The 12,241-nt window shown below is 33.9% G+C and overlaps 2 protein-coding genes across 2 annotated transcripts in view; one reads left to right on the top strand and one right to left on the bottom strand.

The window, feature by feature from the left end:
• The first annotated feature begins 11 nt into the window (after nucleotides 1-11).
• Nucleotides 12-3,379, top strand: LOC124951207 (U3 small nucleolar RNA-interacting protein 2). Its single transcript, XM_047499192.1, has 8 exons — nucleotides 12-202; nucleotides 464-600; nucleotides 758-855; nucleotides 941-1,168; nucleotides 1,258-1,367; nucleotides 1,455-1,651; nucleotides 1,729-2,066; nucleotides 2,189-3,379. The coding sequence occupies exons 1-8, from the start codon at nucleotides 152-154 to the stop codon at nucleotides 2,422-2,424; spliced, it is 1,395 nt and encodes a 464-aa protein (XP_047355148.1). The 5' UTR covers nucleotides 12-151; the 3' UTR covers nucleotides 2,425-3,379.
• The window catches only part of LOC124951210 (ephrin-B2), a 42,185-nt gene continuing 33,260 nt past the window's right edge, over nucleotides 3,317-12,241 (bottom strand). The window contains exon 5 of the mRNA XM_047499201.1: nucleotides 3,317-11,744. Coding sequence (XP_047355157.1) covers nucleotides 11,599-11,744 — 146 coding nt within the window. The 3' untranslated portion in view covers nucleotides 3,317-11,598. The remainder of the gene's footprint in view (nucleotides 11,745-12,241) is intronic.

Genomic DNA, 12,241 nt, shown 5'->3' with positions numbered 1-12,241 from the left:
TACTTTATACGTGTTGCCCTCTAGCCTATTCTAGAGGGCGACAGTAAGGATGTAACCATTTATATTTTATACCATGTGCTCGGTATACTTAATATTAATTTAGAAAGTTATATTTTAAGTTAATTAAACATTACGTTATTTACATGTTAAAATGTCGTTTTTTATAAGAAACAATCGATTTAAGGGAGCAACTAAAAGAAAAGTAAGTTACTAATATTTACAAATTGACAAAATGAAACATCTGTAATAAATAGCTTATTATAGGTTAGATTTATTTTAGCAGTTTATAATAAACAAAGAGTATAGCATTGATACTTAGTTGAATTTAGAGTTAATAACTGAAATTTTATTAAATTAATTTAGTATTTAGTATTTAATTTAGTATTTGATTAATTTTATTAATTATTAAATATTACATACTTTTGACATTTATCTACTGAAATATTATTTGTTTATATTTCAGTATAATGGACATTTTGAAAATAGAGATAAAAGTACATTTACTTCGAAAGGAAAGAAAAAAAATGTAAAAAAGTCTATGCCCATTGACAATGAAAGTATATCTAGTAATGATGAAGAACTTGCAGAAGAAAATGAAAAGTGAGTAAAATTTATAGTTAATCATTTTGCTTACAACGTTATACATTTTCCATAAAAAATATGTTATACTTGAAAATAAATTAATAGAAATAAAAAAAGAAAAAAAGCATTGATAATTTTGTAAAAAATAAAAATAAATTTTGTTTTATAATCTAAGATCACCAGAGTTTGAAAGTGAATCAGAAACTGAAGAAACCGTTCAGGAAAAACGTGTTAGGCTGGCTAAAAAATATCTTCAACAAATTGAGGAAGAAGGTTAATGAATATAGATGAATTGTAATAAATATATTACAAATATCTATGCATTATTAATTTATAATATATTTTAATACATATATAGAGAAAGATAGAGCAGAATTTGAGGAAGGAGCAGTTGCAAGAAGATTAAAAGATGAATACTTGGAAGAAAAGGGATGCCTTAGAAAAATTGTAGCAGAACGTTATATTGCTCATGAAGATCCTATAATATTGAGATGTAAAGCTCATAAAGATTCTATTACGTGTTTATGTATTTCTAATAAAGGAAACATTTTATATTCAAGTTCTAAAGATGGTAGTTTAGTTAAATGTAAGTTTTTATTAATTTTTAATTAAAAAAATTAATTAAATAATATTTATAAAAATAATGTAATTTACATTATTTCAATATTACTGTAGGGTCATTAAAGGAAAGAACTAAATTAAAAATTATAAAAGGAAAAAGAAAAGGACAGGATGGAATGAAATCAATTAATTGTATGGCAATTAGTACTGATGGCAAATTTTTGGTAAATATATACAATATATAATATATAGAATCTATATTCTATATATATTAAACATATGTTTTTAATTTACGAATAATACTTTATTAGGTTGTTGGAGATGGTGGTTGTAAGGATATTAAAGTATTTTGTGGGGAAAGTTTAAATCTTTTAAAAAATTTACAAGGTCATAGAGATATAATAACTGGTTTAATATTTCGAAAAGATACTCACACACTTTACTCTGCATCTGAAGATAGAAGCATAAAAGTTTGGAATTTAGATGATATGGCATATGTTGAATCTTTGTAGGTATACATTATACATTTGAATTATTAATACTTTCATATAAATGTGTATGTGTAAGATAGAATTCTATTTTTAGATTTGGACATCAAAATGGTATCACATCAATTGACGCTTTATCAAGAGAACGCGCTATAACTAGTGGTGGATATGATGGAACTATTAGAATATGGAAAATTGTAGAAGAATCGCAATTAATTTTTAATGGTCATAGTGGCAGCATAGATATCGTTAAACTTATCAATGAAGAGAACTTTTTTAGTGGTGGAAATGATGGCTCATTATGTGTATGGGGTTGTTTAAAAAAAAAACCTTTATGTTGTGTACCCGAGGCTCATGGAAAAGATGAAAATAATGGACAACCAAAATGGATATCGAGCATAGCAACGCTTTTGAATACTGATTTAGTAGCATCTGGTAAAATATTTCTTTATAAGATACTTCTTATATGTATTTAAAAATTCTGGGTATTTTTTATATATCTTTATTTTATTACGATTTACACAACTTTAAATGTAATAATATTTTCCTTTTATTAGGTTCTCAAAATGGAGAGATCAAATTGTGGCGGTGCGGTGATTCGTTTAAATCATTACATCCATTATTTACAATAAAATTAGTCGGGTTTATAAACTCACTGGTATTTACACCAGATGGTAATAATCTGATTGCTGGTGTTGGTCAAGAACACAAGCTTGGTAGATGGTGGCGTATACCAGAAGCCAGAAACTGTATTGTTATTATACCATTAGTCCAAAATAAAACAAACAAATAATATATATTATCTAAGAGATTAATTATTACATTTTATCATTTATATAATGTTCCAAGCACATTATATAAATGATATATAATATAAGCTTTATTTTAATCATTTTAAATTAACTCTTTCGGTCTAGTATGCTTGTGAAATAATATTTTTGCCATGGACGGAACGCATCGCTTGACGCTGACGTACGAAACGTTTATGATGCTCGATCGATTTTTCTATTTTATAAAGTTGATACGACGTACTTTTTTATTGCATTATATATAAATAAAATTATTTTTTGTAAATAACATAATTTATTTCAAATTTCTCTTAGAAATAATATATTTTTAATGTAAGTAATATTTGTAATTTAGATGATAAAATTATAAAAAAACGTTTAACCCTTTCAGTGCGGAATTCTTCAGATTTCAATATTCTTCAATAATTTTCATTCGGCGAATATGTTTTTATTTATTCCAAAGGTTTAAAAATGAAAAGATGTTCTCGATTTATTAGCTATATATTTAATCCATTATTGCCGACTGAATTATTTGGTCAGTAAAAAGAGTATCTAACGTTATCGACTGAGTTATCAATGATTGATAAAAATGAGATCTATTATTGCCAATTGAGTTAATAGTAAAGTTTTTGAAGAAAAATTGCAGAACATGATATATTATGGTAGACGTATATATAAGTACTCCGAGCGTTCATTTTTCGAAGATAAATATATATATTATATATATATTCATCGTTTGGAGTGAAAGAGTTAAATGCCTTTAATATATATCTATGAAGTAATTTTTGTTCATAATTATTCTTTTTTGGAATAGTTACAGATGCCAATTATTGTAAAGTTTAAATAACGTTGCGCCGTGCATGGCCATAAATGAGAATGAAATGAAAGAAATATTGGTCCACAGTACAAGTATTTATTTATTCTGTACAAAAGTTGAGTTATAAAATATTATGTCCCCATTTTAGGTCTTGTTCTTAGCCTTGTATACCATGCCGTCTTGAGTTCGTTCATATAATAACAATATCGCCGTATTAAGAAAACGCGTGTGCTCAGGAGAAATGTTGTATTATCCTTTCTTTTTTTTTTTCTTTTTTCTTTCTTTTTTTTTTCCGATGCGCAAGTAGAACGCGTTGAAATTCGATCGTCCTCATTCGAAAAAGGACCATCATTGAATCATTCTCGCGCGAGCACCTGCGTTTCTTTTTCGTACGAAGCTCGGCCCTCACCGTGTACACATAAATCAAACCTGATTTTAAACTCGCATATTTATTCGCGGTAACAAACAGTACATGCGTGTGTACACTACTACTTGTGCATTCTTGTAATAATCTTATTTTTTTCTTTTTTTCTTTTTTCAAACAAGTGCGACAAATGGGCCTTCCCACGTGGTTTTTCTTCATGCCGTTCTTCACATTTTCTTTTTCTTCTTTTTTTTTTTTTTTAATCTCTCAATCTCTCTCTCTCTCTTTTTTTTTCTTTTTTTTTCTTTTTTTTTTTTCTTTTAATATTTATTTCTAGATCATGAGTGTGCTTTCCAGTGCGTTTTGAAGATCATCAAGCGATATCGTTCCCTGCATTTACGCACAATTAATAATTTCTCGTTTCTCTCCGCTGGATCTACTTTCAGTATAAATCGACCGAACATCATTTCAATCGAAATTCGCATCAAAGTACATCATTTCAAGGCGCAGCCTCGTTTTATCTATTTTTTTTTTTTTTCAAGTCTTTTGTCCCGCAGCCTCATAGGATATAAATTCGTTTCTTCGCTTCTTTTCATAAATTAATCTTTTTATCCACCTTTTCGATAACCCGCCAATTCACATCGAAGTAATAGGACTCTTCGTAATCTAGGAACTAACGATAAATTATCTTAATATTTCGCTTTTCATTCACGAAATCTCTTATCGTATCGATGCTTTTCTTTTATCTCGTCGTAAAATTCGGACGCAAATGAAGTTTTATTGGTTTTTAAGAACGAAATAATCGTAATTATGTATAGCGGAGAGAATGATTATTTTTCATGCACACATCTTCGCATTTTTCGACACAAACAAGTGTTTCTCGACTAAATATACATCCAAATATATTACACGTTTTGGGTGACCTTGTGCAAGTTATAACTGTCGCTATACAAAGTTTTGCGGTATTCCATGATGTGAGCTTTTTTGTACCGTGCTAGTCTCGAAAACATTGACATCCATGCTATCATAAGTCATATTTATCTTTACGACAAAACGGTGAGATATCATCGATCACACGTACAATGAAGCGTTACACGAAATAATTGACGTAAAGTACCTCTGGCAAATACACTATCCGCTTTTTCGAATCTCGATTCTTATTAACGTGGGCCTAATTCGAAGAAAATTTTGCGAAACTTCGTAGAATATTAGAAATTTCTATAAATCTGATCTTCAAACGACGCGATATTTTATCAGGTAAAACAAGTTTATGAATCTCGTTCTGGAACGTGCCCTGAATCAACGAAATCACATCACAACCATTTTTTTTTGCATATGAATCGCCATCGTGCTAAAAATATAAATAAGAACGCGAAATATTTAGATGGATATAACTTGATAGCCCTACTTTGAAAAATTCGTTGTCTCTAATATGCAATTACGAGGCTTTCGCTATTTTAGGCCAAACGATAATCACAAATAGTCCGAAGATCATTCAAATCGAATCTACTGGAGAATTAATTGATATTTAAAAATGTACTTCAGTAGAATCGACGACGTGCATCGTTCGAACGTTCATCAAACAATTCATAAAACCTTTGCTCGCGATAACAATTCAAATACTTTATCTTTACTTTATGCAAGTGTAAAGCGTTTGTCCGTATACACAGTGTCTTTTACAATTTTGATGGAATGTATGAAGCAAAATGAGATGACAAATATATTAATAGAGCTTTTGAAGTCTCGCGAAAAAATTCAAGAATACGACCGAACAGAAATTCATTTTTTTCCTTTACTTCTTTCCTTCCCTCTTTCATTCGTGATTCTTCTCTCTCTCTCTCTTTTTTCCGCGCTTTCTCTTTCTCAGCTCTTTTTTCACAGAATAGGAGTTAAAAAGTAAGATATGTTTACGGCGAGTACACGAGCAAATTCATTTTTAAATGAAAACTCTAAAAAAATCTTCGACCAAGGCATCCGATCAATTAAATGAGAAAAGAAATCTTTATAAAATGTTTTATTTTATTCTAACATCCTTTATTTGGAAATTTTCACGTTATTTTCAAGGATTATATTTGTTTTCCTTAATGTAGAGGAAAAAAGAAGAAATAGAAAAAAAAAGAAAAAAAAAAAAAAAAAAATACAGAACAATTAATTATTCGAATCGATGCCATGGGTTTACCAACGATTGAAAAATATACGTCGTTCAAGTGGAACGATCGTATATATCTCATACATCGAGCATTCTTTTGTACTACAGAGACGATTCGCGCAAGGTACTTTCAAACAAAACCTACACCGAGGCGAGCATGCCATTGCATCGGTGTATATGTATGTGTGTAGATGAGTAAAAGGAGACTCGGTCCCCATTTCCCTTTCGTCAGGTGTCATTTCACGCGTTTTACTTTCTTCTTTTTTTTTTTTTGTTTTTTTTTTTTAACTTTTTCATCGATATATCTTTGATATCGATATACATATACAATATACCTACATAACTTATGTGACGCCAACGTTTCTACGTTCGCGCATTGTTATCTTCCATTTTGCGTGTACTACTCTTGATAACACGCACCGTACGCGCCAATCGCATCTCTCTTGCATCCTTTCTTGTGTCCTCTTTCATTCTAACTCTCTTCCTTCCTCTTTCTCCCTCTCTCGCATTCTTCTTCTTTCACACACTCTTCCTTTCTCTCTTTCTCTCTCTCTCTCTCTCTCATCTCTCTCTCTCTCTCTCTCTCTCTCTCTCTCTCTCTCTCTTTCTTTCTCTCTCACACTCACACGCGCGCACATGGAATCTCCCTTTTTTACCGCGTGAACGAGACGATTTTTCTTCTCTTCGAGTGGTGTACGTGTGTTTTTTCTCGTTTGCTTCTCTTGTGCTCTCTAATATGTGTGTGTGCGTGTGTGTGTGTGTATGGATGTATCAGTGTATATGTGTATGCGTGTATCCTTTATGAAGATCGTTTTACGATTTTATTACGTACGGTTACCTGCAATTTTTTTGTTGATTATGTCTTTTTTCCGGTTTTTTTTTTGTTTGCTTTGTTTAAACACTATTTCGCTACAGTGGACTACCATTATGAACGCTACGCTACTTTGTATTGTATGCTTTGTTTAATGAACAACGTACTGTACTGAATGTGCACACGCAATCTAACATACCCGTTTTTGCAACAAACGTACACGGCACTTGATCATCTCACGATATTCCCAATTACATTATAATTAGATAAATCATTTTAAAAAATCGACGGTATGTCAATATTTTCTTTTTTTTTTTTTTTTCGTTTACCTACGAACTCGACAATCATTTTTCAACCATTCAGTGAGAATTTAATTTTTTTTTTCACATGATGCCGTGTACGTTTACCGCATTACGGTGAGCGTATGTGTCAATGTATGTACCGAATATAAAATAATATATGCGCCGTGAGAGATTCACGATCTGTCTAACTGTGGCTTCGTATTTTAAACCCTCTCGTTTAATTAGTACTTGTGTTCTCGTTCTATGAGTAATAATCATAGTTAATTATAACCACTTTGTGTGTTTTCATGTTAAAAATCTTAGACATCAACGTACATTCACTTTTATAATAAATCGTTATTAGAAACCTATCTCGTACTTACTATGCATTTAATATAAATTTCATTGTGTTAATTGTTTATCGATCGTCTTATTTACAAAAATGTCTCTCTCTCTCTCGCTTTCGCTCTTTTTCTCTCGCTCACTTTCTCTCTCTCTCTCTCTCTCTCTCTCTCTCTCTCTCTTTCTCTTTTTCTCTTTTCCTTTTCTACTTAATAAGAAAAATTTTCTGTCTCATTCTCTCTCTCTCTCTTTCTCTCTCTCTCTTTCTCTCTCTCTCTCTCTCTCTCTCTCTCTCTCTCTCTCTCTCTTTCTATCTATCTTTCTTCCTATTTCCTCCTTCGGCCTTTACAGTTTAATCAAACCGCTGGCAGTGTATAAGACGCGGTGTAAATTGTTAACTCCGGTCTTGATAAATGAGAAGGACGAATCCTTCCATATAAGTTTTATATATTTTATATAGGTGAGAATATAACGCGTGTCCTTCGGTCGCGGTTCAAAGGACCTCCACATTTTCTCAACATTGTTCTTGCACGCGCATACACAAGCGAGAATGAATAGTTGACGTAAAAGATCTGAACAAACATAAAATACAAATATGTATGTCGCTGTGAGAGAATATTGAAAAAAAAAGAAGAAGAAGAAAAATAAAAAAGAAAAAAAAAAGAAAAATAAATAAATAAAAATAATATAAAGTTTAGGTACGAAGGCAGGACGCGTTCCACTTTATCTTTTGCAGACGATTTTATATGGGGACGCCAGTAACGTTGACCAGGATAGCGAGATAGATAGTTTCGCGCTAAAATAGACAGGTATTGCATAGGATGTAGAATGATTTTCTACATATGTACTTGAATACATCAGCATGTATACATATACTTTATGCACGTATAGATACAAATTCTTTAGCGATATTCTGTGCTTTGAACATTTTTCGTATCTATCAAAATATATCTTCGTATAGTGGAACACTGTCACGTCGCGAACCATGGATCCATGGAGAGAAAAAAAAAATGTGGATAGGAGATTCGGTCTGCATGGAATGGATGCGTTAGGATGTGAAAAATAAAATGAGGAGAAAGAGACAAAAATAAAATAAACTGCAGTGAGTGACCTTGTCTATTTTCTATCGATAGTTCGTTTCTATATTATTGTTATACTGTATTCACCTATCGTCCGTACGAACGAGTACCATTCACGTGGATCTATGTACGTTTGCTGCATCGCTTTATTGGCGCTGAAGTGTGTGTATGTGATCAATTGTGGATTCGATGATGGATCGTTTACTAAATTAACAATGAGAGACGATTTCCACTGATGCTTTTTACGATTCAAAGTTCGCACGATGAATAAAAAAAAAAAAATAATTAATTATACGACGAATGTGACAACGTAAAGGGAACTTTACGTACGTTCTTGAACGAGACGGGCCATGAACCGAACATTATTGTATGTACATACATCTGCGTGAAGTTCTTCTATTTCGGACGTAAGTCGATTAGCTACGGGATTCTGGCGTTTACGATCAATCTACTTTGAGAAAAAGCTTCGGATAATTTACAATGTGCGAGTGATTGTCTTTGAGGTTCTCGGTTTACAGCCTTCGACTGTCGTTGCAAAAACGTATTTCAAATGGAAACGAAAGTGTCCGTGATCTTCAAAATAAAATAGAAAATAAACGGAGTAACGTCAAAAACAAAATTTTCAACGAATCGTTAATGCGGCCGATAAAATCGTCTCCTATTGATGTTCGTAAAAAGTCATCATCGTAATATTCATTGTGATATGCTATTGCGATTAATAACGTATGAGGAAAAAGTATACAAACGGTAAACAGACACGCGAACAGACAGACAGACAAACAGACGTGGATCGTAGGCATGTAATACTTAGGCTTAACAATACTGTAGTGGATAACATTAAACACGCGTTTTAGTTATTTCTTTTCTTTCGCTTTGTTTCGCTTTTGGCCGATCTTATTCATTGTTTTCGTTCTTTTCTAGGTCGGTGCAGGAAAGGACGACGATCCGTTTGACGAAAGACGAAAACGATTGGTCGATCGAGCGGCCTATGCGTTCAAGGATCCTCTCTATCATTTTTTCTTTATCTACGATTCGGAATAAGAAGGATATCTCTTTCTCTCTCTTTCTCGTCCTCTTTCGTTCTCTCGGTCTTTTTCGATTCTTTCGCAAATTCCCTCTTTTCTCCAGCGTTAACAAAATCGTCTTATCATCATGATCATTATCATACGATATTCTTTCGCATACACATATTTACAATAATAATTCATTAAATCTAAACATCTCTCAATGGCGAATGCGAAACGAAAATTCGTCCGCGCTTATATTCTCTTGCATTCTCGAATTCTCGCGGTTTTCGTCGTGCGCGCGCGCGCGCGCAACAACTCACGCTGTAATTGTGTATAATGTGTGTAATGTGCCGCGTGTCGTGTATATCAATGTAGGTATTATGCGTAGGTGTGGCGTGTGAAACGACGGACAATAAATAGAATTACAAAAATAACAGAAAGAGAACAAAAAGATAATGCAAGATACAAAGAAAAAAGGAAAGAAGACGATCGAACGGCCCAATCGATTAAATTCGCGAATAGATAATGCTTACTCATAGATCCGACATAACGGATAGTATAAAAAAAAAAAAAAAAAAAAAAAAAAAGAGAAAAAAACAACAAATGCGACGAGAGTTTAGCCGTACGTTGAGAATAAGAGGCCTCGAGTCTTCATTGTTCTCCTTTCTCATAAGCCTTCTTTTTCTGTCTTTCTTTCTCTGTTTCCCTTTGTCTCCCACCGTCGATACGCAATTTATTCGCTATTAAATTTAATATTTTACTAGTAAATATAGAATATCGATTGAATATTCGTAGTGTAATAATAGCGGATAATAAATATAATACAGATCTATAGATAGAGTTCAATATGGTACAGGTATTATACAAATTTTCACATTCTCGCAATTTTCACGCACTCACAGAGAATTATCTCATTGGCGCTTAAATTCTCTCTCTCTCTTTCTCTCTCTCTCTCTTTCTCTCTCTCTTTCTCTCGCTCTCTCGCTCTCTCGCTCGCTCTCTCTCTCTCTCTCTCTCTCTCGCACGGATAATATATATTTTTTGCCACGATCGAGGCGAGAAGAGATAGTCGACAATCGCCGATTTGTCAAATTTGAATCGATGCACATGATCGGGATAAATCCATTGAACTGTCGCTCGATTTTGTGAAATTTTCAATATCGACGATGGATCGTTCTCGCGTTTTTGTTGTATAAATTTCACAAACGGGTCTTTACGTTTTGGTGGGAATTTATGCGTTTTATCTTTCTTTCTTCCTCTCTCTCTCTCTCTCTCTCTCTCTCTCTCTCTCTCTCTCTCTCTCTCTCTCTCGTGCGTCATATATAAGATTCGTCTAGTATACGGCACTCTCCTAAATCTCCTTGCAGCTCGAAGAAGCCGCTGGAGTCACTTGTACATATTTGTTAGGAATTTATTTACAGGCGTGTTAATTATCGTGGGTCAACGAATGTACAGGTAAACGCGCAGGACGATTCAAACGGGAAACGAGCTGGAACGATTCACCGTTAGAACGATTCAACGTTAGTTCTTCAACGATGGATAATCTCATTGTTCTTGTCGAGAAAAATCGTTTAAGTTTCGTCTTCCGTCGATTCGACGAAGGTTCGTTTGTTTTTCTGGCTAGATTATAACTCGTATGCGCGGCTAACGTTATTCGCTCCGAAGATATTTAACACGCTACTCGCACACAACTTTTCTCACGCGTCACACATTACTTTCATACACTCGCTCTCTCTCTCTCTCTCTCTTTTATCACGCTCTCTTGTATTTCGAATAAATACCTAGAATTAGCGTAACGATACGAAGGACAACCAATACGACTACCATTTATAGTAGTGATAATAGTGGGCGTACTATAATAGTATCTAGTAGCAGCGTTTCTCCTTGTTACTTCTTTTCTTTTTCTTCATCTTTTTTTTTTTCAACATTTTTTTTTTCTTCGCTCTCCTTTATCTTTCTTCGTCGTTCGTCGTCTTGCTTGACCATCTCGACATCTATACGCCATCCCGCTTGTCTTTCCTTTTTATTAGTAATTAATATGGCTTTGCCACGAGTCTTTTATTCAGACACGTAGTCTTTCTAGGTCCATCTGTATATATATCTATACCTTCTTACCAGCAGTATCTAATAGATATCTCTTCTTTCCTTCTCAGTATTCGGTCTCGGGTCAAACCGAATGATGGTTGATCTGCGCGCGTGTCCCACGATCGAGGGCCTGCAGCGCACGATAGAGGCGCTGCGTGCCTCAAGAAATTAATTAAACGTAGGATAATCACAGAAGAAGGGGTTCGACGCATGGGATACGCTCTTCGTTGGTAATGTCGTCGCTTCACCGCAGCAATTGCGGCATGAGAACACTTATCAGAACGCTAGAGACCATCAGGAACAGGACCTGCCCGAACCCATACGACGTCGCGCCGTTGTACGTTAGTTCTTCGTTCTTCACCACCTCATTAGGATGATCGGAGTATTCCTCTGAAAATTTGAAAGAGAGACCCACGTGAGAAAGTTTCTACCAAATCGACGCGAAGGAAATAAAAACTTCTCCACGGTCGAGTCACACGGAAATACGCCTCGTTAATGGCCATTCGCGCACATCGTTTATCGCTCAAATGCAAAATAGCTGCACCGGCTGTGTACGACTCGAATTATCGTAGGCGTTGATGTGAAGGACAAGAAAAAGGAAATCTCTCACCCCTCCCCCCTCCCATCCATCCCTCCCCGAATAAAAAGAAGAAAAAGAAAAAGATAAAAGATATGCAGGAATGGCAAAACCGACAGATGGCTTTCGAGAGATCTACGAAGTCGTCGCACTTCGTCTTACTTTTATTGGTTTTCCATCTGGTGTAGAACGCGAGACAAGAACGAGATGAACCGTGTTACATTTTTCAGGAAAGGTTTCACGTTTTTTAGTCATTTATATCAAAGAAATTCGACGGTTCGGAATGAAATATAACTAGATACTCAAATAC

Source organism: Vespa velutina, chromosome 8 (genome assembly GCF_912470025.1).
Source record: "Vespa velutina chromosome 8, iVesVel2.1, whole genome shotgun sequence".
Lineage (NCBI taxonomy): Eukaryota > Metazoa > Arthropoda > Insecta > Hymenoptera > Vespidae > Vespa > Vespa velutina.
The sequence above is the reverse complement of the archived record's forward strand: the minus strand, read 5'-3'. Positions and strand labels throughout refer to the sequence as shown.